This window comes from Nesoenas mayeri, assembly GCF_963082525.1.
Source record: "Nesoenas mayeri genome assembly, chromosome: Z".
Classification (NCBI taxonomy): domain Eukaryota; kingdom Metazoa; phylum Chordata; class Aves; order Columbiformes; family Columbidae; genus Nesoenas; species Nesoenas mayeri.
In genome coordinates, this window is record NC_137542.1 from 35,797,493 (window position 1) to 35,820,673 (window position 23,181).

The 23,181-nt window shown below is 41.4% G+C and overlaps 2 protein-coding genes and 1 long non-coding RNA gene across 3 annotated transcripts; all 3 read right to left on the reverse strand.

Annotated features, from left to right (window-relative positions):
* On the reverse strand, positions 1-3,092 carry ATP5ME (ATP synthase membrane subunit e). Its single transcript, XM_080362283.1, has 4 exons — positions 2,903-3,092; positions 2,669-2,723; positions 2,178-2,276; positions 1-140 (listed from the first exon to the last, which is right to left on the reverse strand). Exons 1-4 carry the CDS (start codon positions 2,936-2,938, stop codon positions 115-117), a joined length of 216 nt encoding a protein of 71 aa, XP_080218409.1. The 5' UTR covers positions 2,939-3,092; the 3' UTR covers positions 1-114.
* Positions 3,093-3,370: 278 nt separating this feature from the next.
* On the reverse strand, positions 3,371-7,198 carry LOC308051694. Its single transcript, XR_013923518.1, has 3 exons — positions 7,025-7,198; positions 4,689-4,755; positions 3,371-3,462 (listed from the first exon to the last, which is right to left on the reverse strand). It is a non-coding gene; the product is annotated as an uncharacterized lncRNA (long non-coding RNA).
* A 1,798-nt stretch (positions 7,199-8,996) lies between these two features.
* Positions 8,997-22,918, reverse strand: TMEM175 (transmembrane protein 175; the record flags this gene model as incomplete). The annotated part of the gene is made up of 10 exons (XM_080362476.1): positions 22,796-22,918; positions 22,263-22,301; positions 21,059-21,156; positions 18,750-18,801; positions 17,825-17,860; positions 14,865-14,948; positions 14,038-14,202; positions 12,679-12,757; positions 10,176-10,317; positions 8,997-9,648 (listed from the first exon to the last, which is right to left on the reverse strand). The coding sequence occupies exons 1-10, from the start codon at positions 22,796-22,798 to the stop codon at positions 8,997-8,999; spliced, it is 1,350 nt and encodes a 449-aa protein (XP_080218602.1). The 5' UTR covers positions 22,799-22,918.
* Between the last annotated feature and the right edge of the window lie 263 nt (positions 22,919-23,181).

The following is a 23,181-nucleotide window of genomic DNA, read 5'->3' on the forward strand; positions in this document are numbered from 1 at the left end:
TGAAGTGTTGTAAGTACTTTATTGATAGAAGAGCATGCAGAGCCCACAAACCACTGAACTGTTCAGAGCTAGCCATTTATTTTCATGTGTGAAAAGTGAGATCCAATCTTCTGTTCATTTCAATATGGACTCTTCGCTTGCTAGAAGGTAAGTAAAAACAAACATAGGATTACTAGTCACTCCCATGCAGTACTAAAATATGCAAAGCATTAGTGAGATCAAAGACTACCTTTAAATATGGCATTTCTTTCCAGCCAGTTTTTATGATTCCTGCTTCTGCTTATTCAGTGGAAGTTATCTCATTGCTTTGGGGTAAAGGCACTTTATTCACTTACCAGTAAATGACAGTTTTCTGAACTGACAATTGAAATAAGCCTAGAAAAAGCTATCATTACTGATGGATAACTGGATGCAACTGTAAATAGCAATCTTCAAAAACGGCATTGCACTGAAGTTTTTACAATTTATTTTCTAACTGGAAGACCACACCAAAACCACTGTTGGGAAGGCAGACTGGTCACTTTTAAATAGATTAAACATTCTAAAGAAATAATCAGAGAACTCCATTATTAATTAGAGTAGCTACAACCTAGTACAGCTTCTATCTCTGTTTCAGCTAAACTAGAAAACATGTAAAAGACCCATTTGTTTAGTCCATGACCAACAGAACCTACATATTTAAGATAGTAAAACAGCCACACAAAACAGCTTTATCTCCAAGAAGCAATACAGTTCACTGACTTGCGTATTTGGTTTTATATACATGTAATTAATTTACTTTTACGGAGTTCTGTTAACTTCAGTCTTGTTTAGGACAATGCGAATGTCACTGTTTCGCAGGGAAATAGTCAGTAAGTGTGTAGCTGCACCAAGAAGAGCTTGAGTTATTAATCCATTTTCTTCAAGCTCCACATAACTGAAAATCTACCTAAAAAAACCCACCAAACTTGGTGAGTTCAAGCTAGAGAACACACTCCTCTCTAAGGTGAGGAGAGGAGTCCTATGTTAGAAATGCACAGTGGACCCAAGAAATAATCCTAAGGACAAGGGAAAGCATGTTGCAGCAGGAATACTATATGGTGGAATTAGAAAAAAGCACCAGTACTACTCTCAGTTGATCACCTTCAGCACATCCTCTTCATGTGAGATATACAACAAATGAAGCTGACCTTTAATGCTACACTAGTGATACCACTTAAAGCTTGAGCTGCTATTACAAGCAGTCACCTATGACTTCTGGTTTAGAACATCAGTCACATTTGTGAGATTTTTGTATTGCATGGAGAAAAGGGATCATAGGTTTGCTGCATTCAGCTGAATAAAGGACATCTGAGTACAGTTAACATACAGTTCCAGTTAATCCTGACAGAATAACCAGCAGCTTTTAACAATTCATTTTCTCAGATGAAATTCAGCCACTTAACAAGCCCTGTTTGGTTGCAAAAGTGTAAGGAGCCATTGAAGGAGAAATGTTGTTTTCTCAACTGGAGATCTGAGGTCTGACCCCAGCAGGTGGGGACTGAGGGACATGTGGCTATCAGATCTTGAATGTATAACAAAATCCATTTGCATTAATTTCGGACTGCAAACCAATTCCTACAGTTACAATTAAGCTAGGGGGAAGGTTAGCCAAAGAGCCATACTTTAAATTGAAATAAATAAAAAAAGGGGGTGTGTGTTAGAATTAATGAGGTAGGTAAACCGAGACAGGGTATCTGGGAAGCGTCAGGTTGTCTGTAAACCCTGCAGTACTCAACCAATGCGGAACAGGGGTGGGAATTCACGGCCAGGATTCGGGGGATATACAAGCAGCTGCCTTTTGCGGTGTTCTGTGTGCTTACCATTAGATAGGACACCCAGTTTTGCAAAATCGTTAATAAAATACACTTTGCTGAGAGATTCTGCCTGAGCCTATTATACTGGCAAGATAATTTCCTACAAAAGTGTTTTTAACTTTTCCTCTACTGATGCTTACTTACACTTTGAAAAGCTTGTCAAACAGCAGCACTGCTTACCCTTCACAGAACCCTAACCACTGCTCCATGGATCCACAGGAGTCTGCAGCCCACTGCCTGTAAGTCTAAATTTCTCTTAAAAACACTCCAGTAAAACGGCAGTTCACCTGCAAAGACAGTGGTGCTTTGGCATGGAATGCACAAATTAAACTGAGGGACTACCTTCTGCAAGCTCTTTTGCAATCCGCTCAAGTTCTTCACGTTTCTTTTTCTCTTCAGCCTCTATTCTTCTCTCTTCTGCAGCAACAGGCTTTAGGTAGTCTGTCATTAACATATTTGCTTTAGAAAACAATTTCTAGAACCCAGCACAGAGCTCTGCACTTACTAGCACACTCAAAAAAACACAAAAACCAAACAAACAAAAAACCCCACCAAACCAAATAAAACACCCACAAACAAACGAAAAAGCAAAACAAACCCTACCACAACACCCAACAAAAATTTCGCTGGCCCAAAGGCACAGTTCATACGAATCTGTGTCTTTACACCGCTACGAGCCTGCCTCCGCGGGCCAGCTCAGCAAGGGCTCCGCAGCGGAGGGTGAGGGCAAATGGCGGCCGGGCCCGCAGCTGCGCGACCCGCACGGGCCGCCTCAAGGTGCCCTTGCGAGCCACGCAGGGGAGGGGAGAGGCCGCCCAGGGCGCCGCACTCACCGTATCGCTTCTTGCCGTAGATCATCCCCACCAGCAGGGCCGAGTACCGGGTGAACTGTGGGAGGCAGAGACAAGGACGCGCCCTTCGCTCGGCTCACACACACTGCCAGGCCCGGCCCGGCCCGGCGCGTCGCCTCCCGCCCGCCCCAACCCGACGAGGCCACCGGCCGCACCTCGCCCCAGAGCGCAGCGGGACCCCCGCACGGCGCCGGGAGAGCCACCCGGCGCCTTTACCTTGATGAGTGGAGAAACCTGCACCGGCGGGATCATCCTGACGGCGACAGAGCAGCGGCCAGAAATGGAGCTCAGCCAGCGGCGGGGCGGAAAGCTCCGCCCGGAGAAGGCGGTGCTGCCGGAAACACGGCACCGTGTCAGAGCCGCCGGTTGGGGGGATAGATGTTTCGCGAAACGTTGTAACCATCCAGCGCCCGGTGTGTCTGGTCGCATGTGAGCGAAGAGCTGTCACATTGCAAGATGGACCGTGCTCACTTCCCCGTGGCGGAAAATAGAGGAACCGTCGCCGCGGCCCGTCGCTCGGCAGCCGCGGGAAGGAGCGGACGCGGTTTTTTCTTTTCTGAGAAACGCCCCGCAGGTTGCGGGAGCGACACTGGGAGCCCGCAGGGTCGGCGTCCTCTCACTCCTGCCGCAACTCAGAGCTTCCTGCGAGGAGGGGAGAGGCGCCTCAGCACCTCGGAGTGTGGCTGCGCCGACATGGGGAACAGCAGGCCTGGGCGGAGGCGATACCGCTTGCCCCTGCGGGTCCGCTGCCTCCCGGGGCTCTGGTCTCGGAGAAACTGCGTTAACAGCGTTCTAAGTGTTTGGTCCAGAGGGCAAATCCACATTATCAAGGACTACGGAGTATATACCTTTGTGTTTGATTCTTGAACCTTAACAAAATCATGTTACGTGCCAGGCAACTAAGAAATCTGGATTATGTGCCATATTCTCCCATAAAAGAATTTGGATCTTAGCTGACTGCTCATTAGTGCCATCATTTTAAAGTCCTTGTCAAAAATTAAACATACGCAGTGAAAGGGTAAATATATGATTATTAAACTTCCTGGTAGCTAATTGTCTCCTTTTTTGCTCATCAAGTCACAGATAACTGAAATTGCTTCACTGGAAAAGGTCTGAAATGCTTTTCTCTTTAGGGAGCCTGTTGGGAGATTTTCAGTATTCCATTCATTTGTAGTATAACATAATTTTTTAAAATTATTGATGTAAATATTGTGTGTCCCATATCAGTAAGACCTGAAAGCACTTTCATGTATGGAATGTATGTAACGTATCAGGAATTTTTTGTTTGTTTTGATGTTGTTTTCACATTTCCTGTTTTGCTTTCAGTAACAAGAACTCTTGAGAGCATTTGGAGCATTACGAATGAGAGATCACTGTAGGGTGGATATAATTGTAATTCCGAATGCCAGTATCAGTTGTTAATGCCACAGTAATTCACTGCAAAGCTTGATGCAAAGTCAGTAGCAAACCAGTGAAGTTACTAGTGGCACAGTGATCACCTATTCAGCCACTTTTGTCCAATGCATATCCAGATGAGAGTTTTAAAATCCTTAAATACCCAACAGTGGCATGATTTCCATTAAATATCACAAATAAATAAATAAATAAAATGAACAGTAAAATAAAAATAAATAAACACATAAATAAAATAAACACAAAGCCACAGCAGCCATATAAATAGTAGTCTTCATGGTGATCTGTGCGGAGAACACATGCTGACTTGGAGACTGGCACCTGCAGAACTAGAAACCCAGTCTGGCATTCAGTTTTAAACCCAAAACGTTCAAGTTAGCTCATCTATTAGCCAGAAGTGTTTTTCAACTTACTGCTACAAAGAAAAAAGTTGGAAAATGTGATGGTCCTGAATTACTGCATCACTTATTTTTCAATACAGCTAACTTTAGTCAGCCACCTAACTAGCCTTTTCTGTGTACCACCAGCCTGAAATGTCTTCTGATGGCCCAGGCTAACAAATTCATTGCCGACTTGAGTTGTCACTTACATGAATGCAGGTGCTGAATACCAATTCCTTTTTAAGAAGGCAGTTCCATATATTAAAAATTCCACTCCTAAAATAGAGTAAAAAAAAAAAAAAAAAAAGCATGTTTTATATGTTTCTAAAAAAATAAGTTCTAGAGAAGGACTCTGTCAGTAACAGCAGATTCTGCTCTTGAGCCAAGGCCTTTACAAATTAGCACTAAGTCATTTTGTGAGATTTTGCTGTGCAGAAATGCTTTAGTGAGTTACTGATTGAGCTTGATTTATTCAAAGCAACAAAATGCTCAATTTTTTAGTGATTTTGAGCAGTTAATTGAATGACATCCCTGTGCTGGATGTTGAAACAGAAAGCACTAAAGCTTTGAGGAAAAATCATTACTGCTCTTTATTTCTTTTGATGATAGAACAAATGTTCTGTTTTTCCCCTAATGATGCAGCAGGCGACTTGGACAACCAAGTCACAATACTGCACCATCACACAGGGATAAGAAGAGGAAGAGTAAATAGCACTATGTAGTTACCTGCAATAAAATCTCAAATTATAAGCATTAAAAGGTTATCTGTGTGTTTTCTTCTCACCACAAAAACATTTCTCTTTCTGCCCCATTCAACAGTAGCAACCAAATACGTCACAGTTACCTGACACTGTCCTCAGTCACCCTACAGGTTTCTGAAAACTGCAAACCAAGTTCCTATAGTGAATTTAAGCTTTGCTCACTGCTGTCAAGTACCCTTATACTGAAAAATCAAACTAAGCAAGTCCAAAATTCCTGGTGACTGACTTTATTTTACTGAAAAATCCAATCACAAGAGCTGCTCTTGTTTTATCAGATGCCAAACAATAGCTTTGACTATGTCTGCTCTAAACTTAATGGAAGTTGGAGTCATCGTAAGAAACAACTTCCTGGTAAGTAGTAAGAGAATTACTTGCACTGATTCAGTTGTTTTCATAAAATATGGGAAAAAAGTCATAAACCATTCACAATGTTTATAGTGTTTAAACATAGATCCTGCCTCTGCAAAGAACTCCAGCTATGACTGTTACTCTTTTAAAGTGGATTAAGAGCTCTATACACTCATCATTATCCTGAAGGGTCCAAATGGAACTTTCATCCTTCAGCATTCTTTAGCAGAATTTTTCAGCTAGCATAATTTGTTATGGAAGGCAGAGACGACAGTGCTGGCAGTGGGTGTTACCATTTTTTAATGTCTTGAATAGGTTAATCTTGAATTTATCCATTAACAAGGCCAAACAGTCTGAACAAACAAAACAGACATCATTATGGAATCACAGTTGTGAACTGAGGACAACAGACTTCTCAAATACCCTCCCAGGCATGACCACATTTTGTCCGACCTGACCTGTTCAGTTGGGGAGACAGTTGTTCCTGACTGGCAGTACCAGTACCACAGGCAAAAAATTTAAGTGTCACTAGAAGGGAAGATTTTCCGCAATATTTTACTGCAATTTTACTTCTTTGCTTTCAGGAGATTTTATTTAATTAAAGCTACTATTCTGGCAAAGAGGGCCAGCAGCCTCCTGGACTTAAGAAGAATGCCACTGGCAAGTCAAAGGAAGTGATTGGTGAGAACACATCCAGTGTGCTGTGTCCAGCTCTCCTCTCTCCATTACAGGAGAGACGTGGACATTCTAGGGCAAATCCACCGAAGGGCAATGGAGACAATGCAGGGGCTGGAGAATCTCTTGTACAAGATTTTTTTATTTTTATTTTTTTCTCCAGTCTAAGGGTGATTGGACATTGAAACAGGTTGATCTGTTGAGTGGCTGTGGTGTCTCCCTCTGGGTAGATGCTTGAAGTCTGACTAGGCACAGACATTAGCAACCAGCTCTAGCCAATCCTATTTTAAACAGGAGGTTTGGACTAGACAGTCTACAGAGATCCCTTCCAACTTCATCCATTCTGTGATTCTGAGATCATTATAATCATTGTGTTTCACTTTAGTTTTTCTAGGGATAAAAACCTGTGGTCATTACTACTTATGTAAAGAACAGCTAGTTACAGTTAGATTTGGGAATCTACTTGAGAAACACACAGTTCATATTAATGCCTCGTTCTGAAATGCAGTTTGTTTCTCCAGAACTTACTAAAACAATCAGAATTACCCTAAATCAATTCTGATTTTTCAAAACTTCAGGTCAAGTTTGCCCTCAAGTTTAGGTTCTGATTTATTAATAAATTTGGATTGAATAACAGTATCTTGACTACAAGCAAAAGAAGAATTGTTCTTTCTGCAGAACAAATTACTTACTGGCAAGTGGGGAAAATAAAAAAAGGAAAAACTTGTTAGTTAGCCAAAACAGTTCCTTGTAGTACTTACACATTGCAACTCACCACTCTTCAAAGCATCCCTGTAAACACTGGAATGAAACTCTTTGGTCAGATTCAGTTTCAGGTCTCATTTTTTTCAAGTACCAACAGAAGTAAAATCAATGTTTCTTTACTTCACATTAAAAGCTTGTGGGTGTTTCATACAAAATCACTGAATGGTTGAGGTTGAAAGGGACCTTGATGATTTTGAAGGGAAAAAAATAAAAAGAATGTTCAATACAATTTTAATTGTAGACATGAGATTTCAATTTCACCTGCAGAGCAGAAATGAAGCACTGCTTTGTTTTTTCACTGATTGAAATTTATTACAAATACACATATTCACTGCTTATTATGTGCCTGCTGCACATTAGAAGCAAAACCATATAGAACCAAAAGTGCTTTTGTTAAATATCAGAAACACCCTGTAATACAACACAATGCAGAATCCTACTGCAAGTAATTTAACATCAACCAGGTACAAAACCCATTACATATCTGAACATACTCTCTCATAACAAGTGTGTATGAAATACTAACGATTACATATTGGTGCCAAGGTGCTTCAAACCAAAAGCACAAGTGCTTTCACAACTGATCTCAACTGAAATAAGATATTTGAATTTGTTTTCACTAGCAAGTACTCCAGGCACAGTTTGCCACCAGTTTGTTTTGTTTGGTTGGTTTTTTGTTTGTTTAAGCGGAACAACAAAATCCCTCAAATGCCTTCAAATATGGCATTAAGTTATCAGGCATTATGCCAGTTCAAGATACAAACCAATGGCTCTGCCAAAAAAGAAACGTAAAGGCTTCCAGGGCAGCCAGGGGCCAGACATCTTTGTCCAGTCCTTCTGTACAGCTCTCTGAAGGGTAATGTTTGATAAGAATAAAGCTTGTCAAACTGCGCATAAGCGTAAAAAAATTCAACATGCCATGGACTGGAACTTCTACATACTTAGTTTCTTTTGCTGTCTTGCTGAGGCTTGCGTATCTCTACTTAGGGAAAAACTCAACTCCCTTACTTGATAGGGAACTCTTATATTGGCAGGAAAGTCTTATGTTCTCTCTGAATATGACATCATGTCATCAGAATAAAAAGAAGGATGTTTCTTTCAACAGGCATGAAAACAGACACCAAAAGTCTGAGAAATCCAAACCTTTCATTTTAGATGAGCAGCTGCCTCAGAACTGAAAACAAATTTACCTCTAGTCCATAGCTCTTTGAATCTCTTCCCTGGAAGATACCAAAGCTAGTTCAAACCTTGGATACATAGCCACATTAATCCTCATTTGTTGAATACACATATTTTTCCAAAACAACAGATAGGTTTGAAGAACTTGTGTTCACAGAGCCTGGAAGACTGCATACAAGTCACAGTTCCAACTCCCACCTAACTCATGCTCACAGCCAGTCAAACAGAAGTCATTTTCAAAATGCTATCACAAGTTTCTGGCTCTGCAGAAGAAACGTAACCATTAAAAAAAAAAAAAAAAAAAAAAAGGAGAACAGCAACCTGTGTGCACAAAGGTTCTGTCATGATGCACCATTCAGAGGTCTCCATGTCTTCCAAGTCTCACTCCCCATCTTAAAGTAGCACAACCAGCTTCTATACCTGTGTTGGGCTGCTGTAATGACTGCTGTATTTCAGAAAAAAAAGGCATTTTTCTGGGCATCTGTTTGTGCACTTCTTAATTGATCACTCCTGCAGTTACATGTCAAGCAGCATTTTTTTTTTTCCAAAGACTAACTCTAAAGGAAGCAGAACACGTTTGTTTTGTATCCCTTACTTACCCAATTTTTTCTATTACAGGTTTTGGAGAGTCTCAAGCATGACCAGCTAAAACTTAAATATGCCCCAGTTATAGACAATACAAACTTTGTTTTAGGTCAATATAATCCACAAATGAAGATAATATGAGTCAGGAGAACTGAAGTTAATGCTATAACTTCACATGCACTGCATGGAAATTTAGGACAGTGTTTACGTAGGAGATAAACATGCCTCCTCTTCTTCTAACAATACAACCTTCCGTCTGGAGAGAGACATCATGTACCTTATGACAGTTAAAGAAATTCTAACAAAAATGCGTAAGGCAAGAAAAGCAAATGGGATTACAATCTGCATAAGGTGGAAAATTGCTGTGCTAAATTCACTTAATAAGCATGTTAGAAAGAAGGCCCCGAGGCTTACACAAGGGTAGAGAGCTAGCTTTGCAAACATGAAGGCATGCTCTTTGCCACCGTATCTAGCAAAAGGATGCAAAGTTTCCCTTTCATAGAGGAGGGCTGTAGTCCATATTGCAAACTGAAATATGCTGGCAAAGAAAGTGATAACACAGCTGACCTGAATGGCTTCTATTTCATTGTGAGACTTCTCTGCAAATTCACTGGTCAGCTGGTAAGCTAGCGGAAGCCCACCAATGAAAGCCAATGAAAGTATATTAAGCAGCCCCATTAATCGCGTAGCTTTTGTTACATAAAGGAAGAGTGAGTGATGGACAAACCACAGGAGACCAATTGTTACAAATGAGCCAAAGTAGGCAAGATAGTTTGGTCCATATTCACGTAAAGCTTCAAGAAGGCTGCCATGGAACCTCTCCTCGACTTCTCTAGGATCAGGGACGTTGTCTTCACTGTAGAGAGAAAACTCACTTTATTTTGAATATTGCTGTTATAAAAACATACCTGGAGCAACACTGAACTATGTTGCTTTACTCTAAGGGTAGGGAACAGACATCCAGTTAGTAGTTCTCTAATTTGTAACTTAAAAACAGCATTTCACATAACAGCTCTGCAAATAAATTACATCTGAAAAGAAATCTGAAAGTAAGTTGACATTCCTTTACGCTAATGTAATAAGGTTGCCCCAGTGACTAATCAGCCTTTTATCTGAAAACTAAGCAAAAAGGAAGCTTTGTTCTTCAAGTCTCCCACCCAACAAACATTAAACAGACTGATGATCACTACTGCTGAAATGTGGGCATTAAAAATATCCTTTGTTTATGTCCTGTATCTTTCCAGAAAATCATACTATAAAGCAACCACTGCAGGTTTTAGAAGTCAACTTTTGGTTAATTTTATTTCCTCAAATATTACATATAGATAAAAGTTAATATCATATTTAACAATACAAAGTGTAAGAGGCAACAGAAAGCCTTACCATATATCCAAAATCAGCAGGGTTGCTACAATAGCATAGACTCCATCACTGAATGCTTCTACTCGTTCCTTGCTCAGAGGCTCGCTGAGGTAAAAAGTGAAGGTTTCTAAGCTATGGTGTGCCTCCTCTTCATCTCTCTGACCTGGAAGCAAATCTAGATGTTTACTTACGAAAGACAAACTCAGGAAGTATAAAGCAAGGTAGTTAAACACCCTAATGTGACCTCCTTTTCTCCCCACCTGCCAAAATCATTAAGGAAGAATGAAGGGTGCCATTTATTCACACAGGTCAGTCACTCCACTTTTTTCAACAGCTGTACCTCCCCCTGAAGTTCATGTTGCTTTCTGGACAAGTGCTTCAGGGACAAAAAATCCTTGTCCTTTAAACTACACGGCAGACCATTTCCACCAAGTGCATAATGACTCAAAGCTATAACTGAACAAATCATTTGAGCTAAACAAATCTGATGCTATATCTCAGGAAGCCCTAATACCTGCATGTCCTCTAAGACAGAGAATTTATACTGCATGGGAGAAAAAACTCAATGGAGCACAGGGCTGCACTGGGACGTCACATGGTCTGCTTTAAAATAAATCCAGTCTTAGTCAAAAGGTGGAGTTCTGGACCTCATATGGGAAATGTCAAACACATCCCTAAAGACTGAAACCTGAACTGCCAGCCAAGGTACACCACTTCAGGAGTATAGGCTGGACAAAGAAAATGGTACAGCTTCTAGAAGAAATAAGGAGAGGAAAAGAATGAAAAGTAACTGTAATCACAACTCAGACCATAGAGCAGTATTTTATGTCAGCCATCTGACAAGGTGAGACATACATAGACATGACCTGATTGCAAACTCCAGTGCCCCTGTCACAGTAGGCACAGGCAATATTTGTATGTGTTTATTCTCTGGCTCTGAGAGCTGGAAAGCTGCCTGGCAGAAAGGGATATGGGGGTACTGATTGACAGCCAGCTGAATGAGCCAGCAGTGTGCCCAGGTGGCCAAAAAGGCCAAGAGCATCCTGGCTTGTATCAGAAAGAGTGTGGCCAGCAGGACTAGAGAAGTGATTGTGCCACTCTACTCGGCACTGGTGAGGCCCGACCTTGAATACTGTGTTCAGTTTTGGGCCCCTCATCATAAGAAAGACACTGAGGTGCTGGAGAGTGCAGAGGAGCGTGACAAAGCTGGTGAGGGGCCTGGAGCACAAATCTGAAGGGAAGCAGTTGTGGGAACTGGGGCTGTTTAGCCTGGAGAAAAGGAGGCTGAAGGGAAACCTTATTGCTGTCTACAACTACCTGAAAGAAGGTTGTAGCATGGAGGGTGTTGGTCTCTTCTCCCGAGTAGCAAGTGATAAGACAAGAAGAAATGGCATCAAGTTGCACTAGGGGAGGTTCAGACTGGATATTAGGAAAAAATCATGCACAGAAGGGGTTGTCAGGCACTGGAACAGGCTGCTTAAGGAAGTGATTGAGTCACCATCCCTGGAGGTCTTTAAAAGGTGTTTAGATGAGGTTCTCAGGGTCATGGTTTAGTGCTAGAATTAGGTTATGGTTGGACTCAATGATCCTGAGGATCTCTTCCAACTGAAGTGATTCTATGATTTCAGAGCATTTCTGTGTATTATTACTGCCACACAGGGAAGTCAAAAGTATGTTTACATTTGCAGTATACGGAATTGTACGAGGCTCAACAGCAGCAGCACAAAGGTGTTATTCTTCTGACTCACCTCGGGAGTGCCAGTTCCAAAGACATGATCGGCCTAGTGGTCTTGTAGTCAGTTTATATTGCTCTCAAAGAGGGATGCTCCACCTTTTGGCTGAGTAGGTTGCACAATACCACCTTCTCCTTTATTTTGCTACTGGCAACCTCCTACTCAACAGAGTTTAAGAGCAGCTCTGGCTGTTGGCATGATTGTGCATGTGTTAGTGCTGACACAAGGAGGGCAGAAAGAACATGAGCATGAGGGAAGGAAGCATGGATTTACATTGACTTAAACCTTTAAACCACAGCAGTTAATGAGATGTTGCAACCTAAACAGTTGATTACCCTGAAAAAGTTTGAATTATAGGTGCTCCGCTTGCCAGTTTGAAAATGTGGGACCATACAATATTAGTGGGAAGAAAGTGATACAGACACCAAGTCTCCTTTCTATATTTTTCAATCTCCATGCTCCCTTTTTTAGGAAGGAAAAGGGATAGGTGTCCTGCAGCTATTCTTCATGTACTTGTATGTGCATGCACATGTATATTCAGGACAAACCCGAGAGGTTCTGCACTCAGAAATGATATTTGAATGTGTTGTGCCTTACACAGATCCAGTCACATATCAAGGCAAAACAGGGAGTGATGGATAAACTCCTTGAAAGCACAGCAATAAACACCCAAATCACTATGTTCCAAGACTGAAAGTAGAACTGAAAGTACTTCATTTCAGGCTATTTGGAGAACATGTTGACAACATAATAACAGATCTGAACATACTCCTGCAAATATGGTTACTCACCAACAATTTTGGTTTTACACCATGTAGCGAATCGAGTGAGATGTGGAAAAATTATTACAAGCCCAAGAAGTACGTAAGACTATGGAGAGGAAAATGAACACAGTTTAAATTTAGTTATCAAAATATAAATTACCTTCCAAGCTTAATATTAAATTACTACTCTCAATCTTTAGCTGTAATCACATTGAGAAAATAAATTTTGACTTCACAGAAAAGGCTGGCCTGAAATGGACATGCACCTCCTGAATATCACATGTGCAACCTAACACTGATTTCTGATACCTAATTTAGTACCAATTATGAAGCAAACTAAAACAAGAAAGGAAATAATTCTGCTAACAAAAATGCAGTAATGATTTACTTGGAAGTTAGAGAACTATCCCACATGATCCTTATGGGTGCCTTCCAGCTTGAGATATTCTATGATTCTACTACTTGTGTCCCAAAGAAATCCCGCTGGGTCGTAAGTGGTTCATAGGTTTTGCATAGATCTAAGCACAAGAGCAGCTTGGAGACTAATTTCACTGTTATTAATATTAAAAGAAAATACACTAGCGAACAGGGTAAGGGACTAGAGGGAAGTAAGGGTGCAAGAGAAAAACATATTTTCAATTAAAATTAGGCCCTTTCACATTTGGACTCAACTGTCCCTTTTTATCAACAGCAACCTGATTCCTGTCAAATTTGGGGGTTATTTAAACCCTGGTAATTCCCATCAAAACTCTCTCAAAATTCAGTTAAAACCACCTTTTCCTAAACAACAAGATAAAGGTAAGGAAGCTCAGGATACATCCAAAAACTGAATTTCAGTTCTAAGTGGAGATTCTGAGAAAGACAAAAGCTATTTAATAAGAATGGCAGAGAAGACGGCTGTGTAAGAACAGGCCTTAGCTAAAAATATCTGTTTGGAGGTTCAGGCTGGCTAACTGGTCTGCTTATGCTATTTGCTCTTACACCCTGAATTAGTGCAGCAAATATCTTCACTTGTCTTCAGTTTGTGCAATGCGATGTTTATTTCATGTAACCTTCCACATTATCTCACCTACTTATGATAAGAAACATGCTACATTACAGTTTAGAAGACCTGCTTCTAACTAAGAAAAGCATTAAAAAAAAAAATCAGGTGTAGAAAGTAAAGCAAATATTGTAGCAGAGTATTATTTCAAAACTACCGAAACTCATGGATCAAATTACAGATTGTATCTGTGAATTGAACACCTTCAATGCAAAACAGCATCCATGATTACAGTATCACAGAACTGGCAACTGGGAAAATCTGCAAGTTTAACATGGACATGTCCTAAATACAACTAGTATAAACTGCTGAATCAAAGTTTTTTGTTAACTGGGAAAACTTACCAAAGGAATAAAGAAAAAGGAAAAGATGGCTGCTAAAAAGCATAAAAGTGGTCCTCTCAGTATAATTTTTAAGATACGTCGTTTATAGAAATTCTGATTTTCAGACACCTGTATCTGTTGATTCAGCAAGTGTGGGTGATAGAATCCATACGCTACTATCACAGCCTACAAGGAGAAGAGCATTACTGAAGTTATTACAAACAAGTATATGCAGCATTTCAAATAAAAACCCATAAAACTATAAATCAACAAATTACAACACACTTTCAACCTTATTATTTATTCTAACATGGAGGATTGGTCTCAGAAACACTGAGATTTCACAGTACACTCCATGTTAAGATTTTAGTCTCCCCTGCAGAGCTTGTCAAGACCATGGACCTTATATAAAGAAGAATGAAGACCTCCACAATACTGAAAAGAAAGCGACAAGGCACTGCACCAGTATAAAACAAGTGTCATTGGACTGAGACTGAAAGCCCACGTTCACTCAGCTATTGCTGTATGGCTCAGTAAGAATCTCAGCACAAAAAGTCAACTGCTATTTCCCCAAGGCACTTTTAATGAGTGGGAAATTAATTACTAGTCTGTGGACTTTGAGATCAGCTGATTTAGTTGCAGAACTCAGTTTCATAGGACAGTGGCAATGCAAACTTTCATCTTACATACAGATACTATATTATCAAAATAAACACAAATTTGAAAAAGAATGCTATACAAACAAAAAAGACATTTAGTAATTTATAAGCATAGTTAAGAAATTTAATTTTAGTTCCACCCAAGAAAATCTATTTAAAAGTGAAAATGTAAATGGATAGCTCTAATACCTGTATAAGGCCAACGACAACAGCACAGACACTGAACAGGAAAATGCCAAAAGGTACCTCTGGAAAGGAGGCCATTAAGGAAAACTAGAAAAAAAAATGCAATGAGATCAAATATTGAATTAAGATGCAATGTAGGAATAACAGCAGAGAAACAGAAGCACTCTTGATTCAATACTGAAAGTCAAAAACCTAATTAATACTTTGCATTTCAACATAATTCCACTAAATGCAATTTCTAGTCACAAACATGCAGGCATCCAAACCAAAGGCATCTGGAGAAATAGCTCTACTCTGATGTTGATACCACAAAATCTTAACCTCTCTGACACTATGTCTCCATAGTAGCTACAGACTGGCTTCACAGAATCACACAATGTTAGGGATTGCAAGGGACCTCAGAAGATCATCTAGTCCAATCCCCCTGCTGGAGCAGGAACACCTAGATGAGGTTACACAGGAAGGTGTCCAGGCAGGTTTTGAATGTCTCCAGAGAATGAGACTTCACAATCTCCCTGGGCAGCCTGTTCCAGTGCTCTGTTACCCTTACTGAGAAGAAGTTTCTTCTCATATTTAAGTGGAAACTTCTGTGTTCCAGTTTGTACCGACTGCCCCTTGTCACCAAGAAGAGCTTGCTCCATCCTCATGACACTCACCCTTTACATATTTATAAACATTCATGAGGTCACCCCTCAGCCTCCTCCAAGCTAAAGAGACCCCGCTTCCTCAGCCTTTCCTCATAGGGGAGATGCTCCACTCCCTTAATCATCTTTGTGGCTCTGCGCTTGACTCTCTCCAGCACTTCCCTGTCCTTCTTGAATTGAGGGGCCCAGAACTGGACACAATATTCCGGGTGTGGTCTCACTAGGGCAGAGTAGAGGGGGAGGAGAACCTCTCTTGACCTACTAACCACACCCCTTCTAATACACCCCAGGATGCCATTGGCCTTCATGGTCATCCTGCTGTCCACCAGGACCCCCAGGTCCCTTTCCCCTACACTGCTCTCCAACAGGTCATTCCCCAACTTACACTGGAACCTGGGGCTGTTCCTGCCCAGGTGCAAGACTCTACACTTGCCCTTGTTATATTTCATTAATTTTTTCCATGCTGCACTCTTCAGCCTGTCCAGGTCTCGCTGGATGGCAGCACAGCCTTCTGGCGTGTCAGCCACTCTTCTCAGTTTGGTGTCATCAGCTAACTTGCTGACAGTGCATTCTATTCCCTCATCCAAGTCGTTGATGAGTATATTGAGTAGTACTGGTACCAGTAACGACCCTTGAGGGACTCCACTAGATAGAGGCCTCCAGTCAGACTCCATCCCATTGACCACAGCTCTCTGGCTTCTTTCCTTCAGCCAGGTCCCAGTCAACCTCACTACCTGATCAACCAGTCCACACTTCCTCAGTATAGCTGTGAGGATGCTGTGAGATGGTGTCAAATGCTTTACTGAAATAGAGATAGACCACATCCACTGCTTTACCATCATCTATTCACCTGGTTATGTCTTCATAAAAGGCTATGAGGTTGGTCAAGCATGACTTCCCCTTGGTGAAGCTCCTAAGTTGACTTCCCTTAATGACCCTCTTATCCTTGATATGCCTTGACATGCCACCAACTTGTTCCATCACCCTTCCAGCGATGGAGGTGAGGCTGACTGGTCTATAGTTACCTGCATCCTCCTTCTTGCTCTTTTTGAAGACTGGAGTGACATTTACTTTCCTCCAGTCCTCAGGCACCTCTCCCATTTCCCACGACTTAGCAAAGATGATGGAGAGTGACCTAGCAATGACTTCAGCCAACTCCCTCAGCACCTGTGGGTGCACGCCATCTGGACCCATGGATTTATGGATGTCCAGATTGCTTAACTGCTCCCTAACCCAGTCCTCATCAACCAAGGCATACTCCCTTCATTGTCCTGACTTCCTCAGGGGTATGGGGCTCCTTGTGACAGCCTCCAGCACTGCAGACAGAGGCTTGCAGCTTAGCATAAAGTTTAGCAGTGTTTTCATTAGACAAGATGTTCATAGCTGTGAAAATTCTTGATATTAGGAGACCTTTTTCAATCTTTTAATTTCTCTGCCTCCATGACTCCCTGCTGTATTAGTTTCTGCAGCTTCATTGCGGGGGGAAAAGCAGGGAGTAGTATTAGGGTAACATTGACAAATTATTTCAGCTTCAAAGCAAAGAAGTATGTGCTCTTGCTGATATTGTTTTACTGACCACAGCCTTATTCTTTGCAGACTAATATGTAACACAGATATATCCACAATGAAACAGGGGCCTGTCAGATAAATCTGTTCTGCATATACCATAAAAGTCAAGATGCATTTTAAGCAAGTGCCTTGTTCTGCTAATACGGTGTTCGCTTGCAAATATGCTTGCAAAGGTCCAAAGGTCAACTGATCAGAAATTGTGCAAACATCAAATTTGCAGCTTTAAAAAAAATTAATTATTTGCTTCAAGAATCAACCTTGTTGAGTAAGACAAAAGTGATACCAAAAATTCTGTCTAGATTACAAAAGGAAAATGTTCTGTCATCTAAAGAGGAGTTTGAAACACAGCTTCATTTCCCTTACAAAATGCAAAATTCTCACCAAGCAACTTCAACATTTTTCAATACAGCTACTTTAAAAAAATAAATAAATATTTGTTTTATTATTTATTTTTAAAAATACGTTATTGCAAACTATGACTTTCCATTTCTATCATTTTTCTTCTATAATATTAATTTTCTACCAGGTCTATTACTTTTGGTAATTGAAAGTTATAAAGTGCCCTCCAGAATTTTTTTAAAAGTAAGCCTTAACTATTACAGTGGATTCAGCACTTATACTATAATATTTATACTACAATATTAATAACACTTTCCTGGGTGTCTGAATACTTTAGTAAACTATTTCCAAATAAATAAAGAAAAAAACCCTATAATTTAAAGATACGTAAAACTTTAGAAAAGCACTTACTGTGTAGGGCAAGAATGTTATGATCATCATACAAGCCTAAAAAAGAAAAAAGGTACCAAAACACCAGATAAAATACAAAGCAAGCAATTCCCTCATTAAAGATGTGTCTAGAGGATGCGACAAAAACAAATTAAATGCTTGTGCTGTGTCATTGAAAAAAATACATTTCGGAAGTTGCTAAGCTTTGATTGTAACAAATGGGTAGTTCTGTACACATCTTCCATGTTTGCTATTCAAACTGTACAGGCTTATTTTAGAAAACACTACAGTTTTGTTACCAACACCATGGGTTTTGCTGTGGTTACCTGAAGTAACAATGCCAAAAGTACGACACCTTCTAAAGAGGTGCTCCTGATTTGTCAAAACCATTGATCTCTGATCACAAATATTTCATATATAAAAAAGCCAAATCTAAAAAATAAAACAAACAAACAAAACCACCTCAAGCACAAAGAAATGCATTGCTGTGAAAACTTCAGAATCAATTTCTGAGCAACTTAAACAGCAAAATGACTGAAAACGTAACTGTAATTCAAACCTACCGCTTAAGATTTTTTGCCACAAAAGACAAAGTGTTACATTTTATTAAGCCTGGAAGACAGGTACTTCAGCTGGACACTGAGGAACAGAGTCAAAAGCTTTTGTCATAGATGCCTTTTCTGTTCCCTCGTGAACTTCAGACTAACCTGTTGCAGCTTTTAGCTGGCTTTTAGCTTATAGGAAAACATGTGGAAGTTAAAAGCAAATTAATCATCAATCAGCCACTTTGGCAAGGAGGAATTCAAGCTCTTTTTATCTTCCTGACTTAGAAATTTGGCAGTTACGCTATTTAAGTTAGAAACTTTCCAATATGTGCATACAGACTTAAAAAAAAAAGTTACCTCTACTTGCTAGTTAAACATCCAGCCTGTCTGACAAGGCTTACCAGGTTTAGAAGAGCAAGGACATCATCTATAAGCTCTATCACCTGAAACAACCTGCCAAGGCAAAGCAAGATATCATGAAGTCAGCTCCCAAAACATGCTTTACAACACTGTATACAAATTGTACTTTTATGATACTATAGGGCAACCTGATTTCTTTTGCTCCAGAGTTTATACTAGTAGTCCAGGTGCTATCAAAACTCATTAGCTCAAACATGGAAATAATGTGTTAGAAAAATCCAAAAACCAAGATACAAACAATCAAGTTCAATCATGGAGCAGTTATTCATAGAATCATAGAATGGTTTGGGTTAGAAGGACCTTAAAGATAATCTAGTCCCAACTCTGCTGCCACGGTCAGGAACACTTTGCACTAGACCAGGTTGCTCAGAGCCCCATCCAGCCTGGCCTTGAACACCTCCAGGGATGGGGCATCCACAACTTCTCTGGGTAGCCTGTTCCAATGCCTCACCACTCTCATAGTGAAGAATTTCTTCCTTATATCTAATTTAAATCTACTTTCAGTTGTAAGCCAGTAACACTCGTCCTATCACTACCTGCCCTTGTAAAAATTCCCTCTCCAGCTTTCATGTAAGCCTCCTACAACATCTACAAGGTTTCCCCAAAACCCTCCATTTCTCAGGCTGAACAACTGCAAGTTTCTCAGCCTGTCTTCATAGGGGAGGCGCTACAGCACTCTGATCATCTTCGTGGCCCTCCTCTGGAACCTCATTTCTATTTGAAAGACAAGTATCACAGTATCACAGTATGCTAGTCCAATCCCCCTGCTGGAGCAGGAACGCCTAGGTGAGGTCGCACAGGAACATGTCCAGGTGGGTCTTGAATGTCTCCATTCAAGAGAATGAGACTCCACAACCCCCCTGGGCAGCCTGTTCCAGTGTTCTGTCACCCTTACTCAGAAGAAGTTTTTTCTCAAATTTAAGTGGAACCTCTTGTGTTCCAGCTTGATCCCATTACCCCTTGTCCTATCATTGTTTGCCACTGAGAAGAGCCTGGCTCCATCCTCGTGGCACTCACCCTTTATATATTTATAAACATTAATAAGGTCACCCCTCAGTCTCCTCTTCTCCAAACTAAAGAGACCCAGCTCCCTCAGCCTTTCTTCATAAGGGAGGTGCTCCACTCCCTTAATCATCTTGGTTGCCCTACGCTGGACCCTCTCCAGCAGTTCCCTGTCCTTCTTGAACTGAGTGGCATATGATGTGGCAAGCTGGCTTTTCTTTTTCTCCCGCTACTCTATCCTTTCTCTATACCTGAAATTATGTATTTACTTTGAAGTAAATTTCACTGTTGTGAACAGCCAATTCACCTGTGAAGAAGTGATCCAGATGTCAGTTCTGACCCATTTACTCACATACCAAAAATGTAACAAGGCAGTAAGCTACAAATGGTATTATTGCTTGGAAAATGGATGATATGGGGATCATTTGGGAGCAGGATTTGATGATGATTCTCTGTAGGACTTTCCACTTCATTATAGGATGACATGTAGCCAAATCACAAGGCAGGCTACCAGTTTGTTTTCTCCCACAGCAGTTCTGTCCCAGAACAGCTCTGTCTTTTGCCATCTGACACACCCAGGACATGACAGCCAGCAGTCTGCTAGTGAGCTGCACAAGGCTTAGGAGCCACAGGACAGCTATCACTAGCTATCACAGAACCACCTATTTACTTAAATGCAGGCAGAGCCTAGAACTAACTGGAGACTGACAGCCTATGCTGTCAGTCCACTTAAGGAAAGAATATAGTCCACTTGTAAATTTCTAAAATTCAAACAAAATCTGCCCTAATTCCAGTATGATGCCTGTGTGTCAATTTCTTTTCAACTACCAAGACATGGGCAGATGGCAGTATCCAAAGCTCTATAAAATGCAGCACCTGCAACATTACAGTTGATTTTGTGAGAAGCACTGCTGAGGACTTAAGTGAGTTTTAGGCCACCTGTGGTATATCAGTTCCTCTATTTGTGTAGTACCCAAGTTACAAAGTCATGCTTTTTCAGCATAATTAGAGGTTTAATCCCATCTAGAATATTAAGTAAAACAAAGAGTAACTCTAATTTAAAATACAGAGAATGTTTTCTCTATGTCACTGTGTCAGTGATGTAGGAGTACAATTAGTTATTCACTGCTTAGGGTAGCATTTCTTGACAATGAATTTTTATATTATCCAGCAAAAGGCATTTCAGAAACCTGTCAGCAAGATAGAAATGTATCAGGCACATGGTTACCTCCTGTCCTTTTAAACAACAGTTTTTCTTTAACTCTGGAGTTAAACACTGTGTTCCTACCTTACATGAGCTGCCCATGCCACTGTGACTATTAAGAAGGTCATCAAGTAGACTGAAATTTTTGCTAGAAGAAGTTGCTGAACACTTTCACCTAGTTTCTGAAACAGAAAGTGACACCCAGAGACAGGAAAGTTAAATGTTACATTGTGAAATTACTAGCAGTATCTGCAAATAAGGAAGGACTCGCAGTCATGTAATACATTTTTTTGAAAATGTCTGCCAGGAATGCATTTCTCCTCCAGCAATCTTTTTACTGTTATGCAAAGAAACTGATTTATTAAACACTTGTAAGTATGCTGAAATGCATAGTTAGTGGCAAACAATGTACCAAAATATCTCTTCAACCTGTAGAAGGGCTTCCCAGTGCTCAGTTCAACTAGTGATTCATTTATGCACTCTCTCATCACTGTTACTGTGAAAATGGATTTTAGAGAGGGCTGGCCACAAAACACCTCTTTTAATTTCTTAGCATTGACTTCTAGAGTAGAAGCATCACACACATTCTCATGTGATGATTGTCAACAATGAGGAAGGGGAAGGCTTAACCACAGCAAATTCTGCATGTACCACCACAATGTCTTACATAGATTCATGTGGCATATCTGAGTTTCCTAAAATACATGAGACAAAATATTTGCATCTAGGTCTGTTTTTAAGAGCAGAAAAATAAATTGTGATTTAAAAATCCTCTACGCTTTCTCAAATGATTAACTTATGCTGCTTGATATTCCTGTTTCTGTCATAGTTAGCTTATCTTCTGTAGTCTTCTTTTGCCACTTTTGCTTATTCTCATTGCATTTATTACTAACCTGATCTTAAAACCAGCATTCAGCTTGGACTATGTAAGCGGCTTCTTAAAGTGATAATCTATTACCAAAAAGAGCACATGCTTTCTGAAAGATGTTTTGGTTAGATCGTCAATTCATCTTTCATGCAGACGTAACCTGATAAAATCTATAGCCTATGTGCACAGCTCATGCAGGTTTCATTATCAGAAGTTGTGCAAATTACACAGGCCTTCAGTATTTAAATTTTCACCCCAAGCTCAACGGTTCCTCCCCCTACAGGAATTTTCTGTTGGCTTTAATGCTACTTAATGGTTTACGCTTTTTGAAAGTCTGGAACTTGAAGTGGGGTTCTGAATTAGGATGTTGCATGTACTCATAAAAACAAGAGAAACAACAAAACAAAACACATGCAATACCTGATCAGGATGTATTTTTGTGTGAGCCACAGGCAAAATCTGAAACGACAAAAACTTATTAGTTCATAACATTCTTTTCCTTATTGAGAACTTTATTAAAATCCAAAAAAGCTTCAGGTGGCCGCTATTCCTGGTTCACACAGCTACCAACAGCCGGCAGTTCTGAAAGGCGGCACTCTTCGGGCGAAGGACACCGCACTACCTGGCCCCCACGACTGGGCACCACTGCCCGGGGTTGGCCCGCCGCGCTCGCAGGCACACGACTCCCCGGTTCGGGGATCGACGCCAGTATTTCGCGGCAGCGCTGCAGGAACAGGGCTCGTGGTAAGGGGCGGACACGACTTCTCGGAAGCAGCGGGCGCAGACCGGAGAGCCCTAGACAGGCTGCAGCTGCTCAGGGCTTTTCCCCTCACCCGCCCAGCTGCGGGTGCCGGGCCTGACAGCCCTGAGTCCCGCTACCCCGCCGCCGGTGCCTCTTCCACGGCGGAGCCAGGCTGACCAGGCCCCACGCCGCGCCTGGGCCGGGCGCTCACCATCACGGTAGCGATGATGGAGAGCAGCGCGTCGCTGTAGGCCAACAGCCGGTGCGACGTCTGCCTGCTGCTCCCCAACTCCAGCTCCAGCCCCCGATCGCGCACCAACACCGGCTCGGGTTCCACTTGCCCGCCGCCAGGACCCGGGTCCGCGGCTCGCAGAGCCGACATGGCCCCGCTGCGCTCCGCCCCCGGCGCCGGCGGGAGAGGCCGCGGAGTGGGGCGGGGCTCGCTCTCGCACGGCCCTGGGTGGGGCGCGAGCGGCGGCTGCCCATGAGGGAAGTTTAGCGGCGAACCGGGGAGCGGCTTCCAGGGGAGCTCGTGCTGCTGTTGGAAATAGGGAAATACATATAAATTAAAAGCGATTTTCTGTACATCTGGGGATG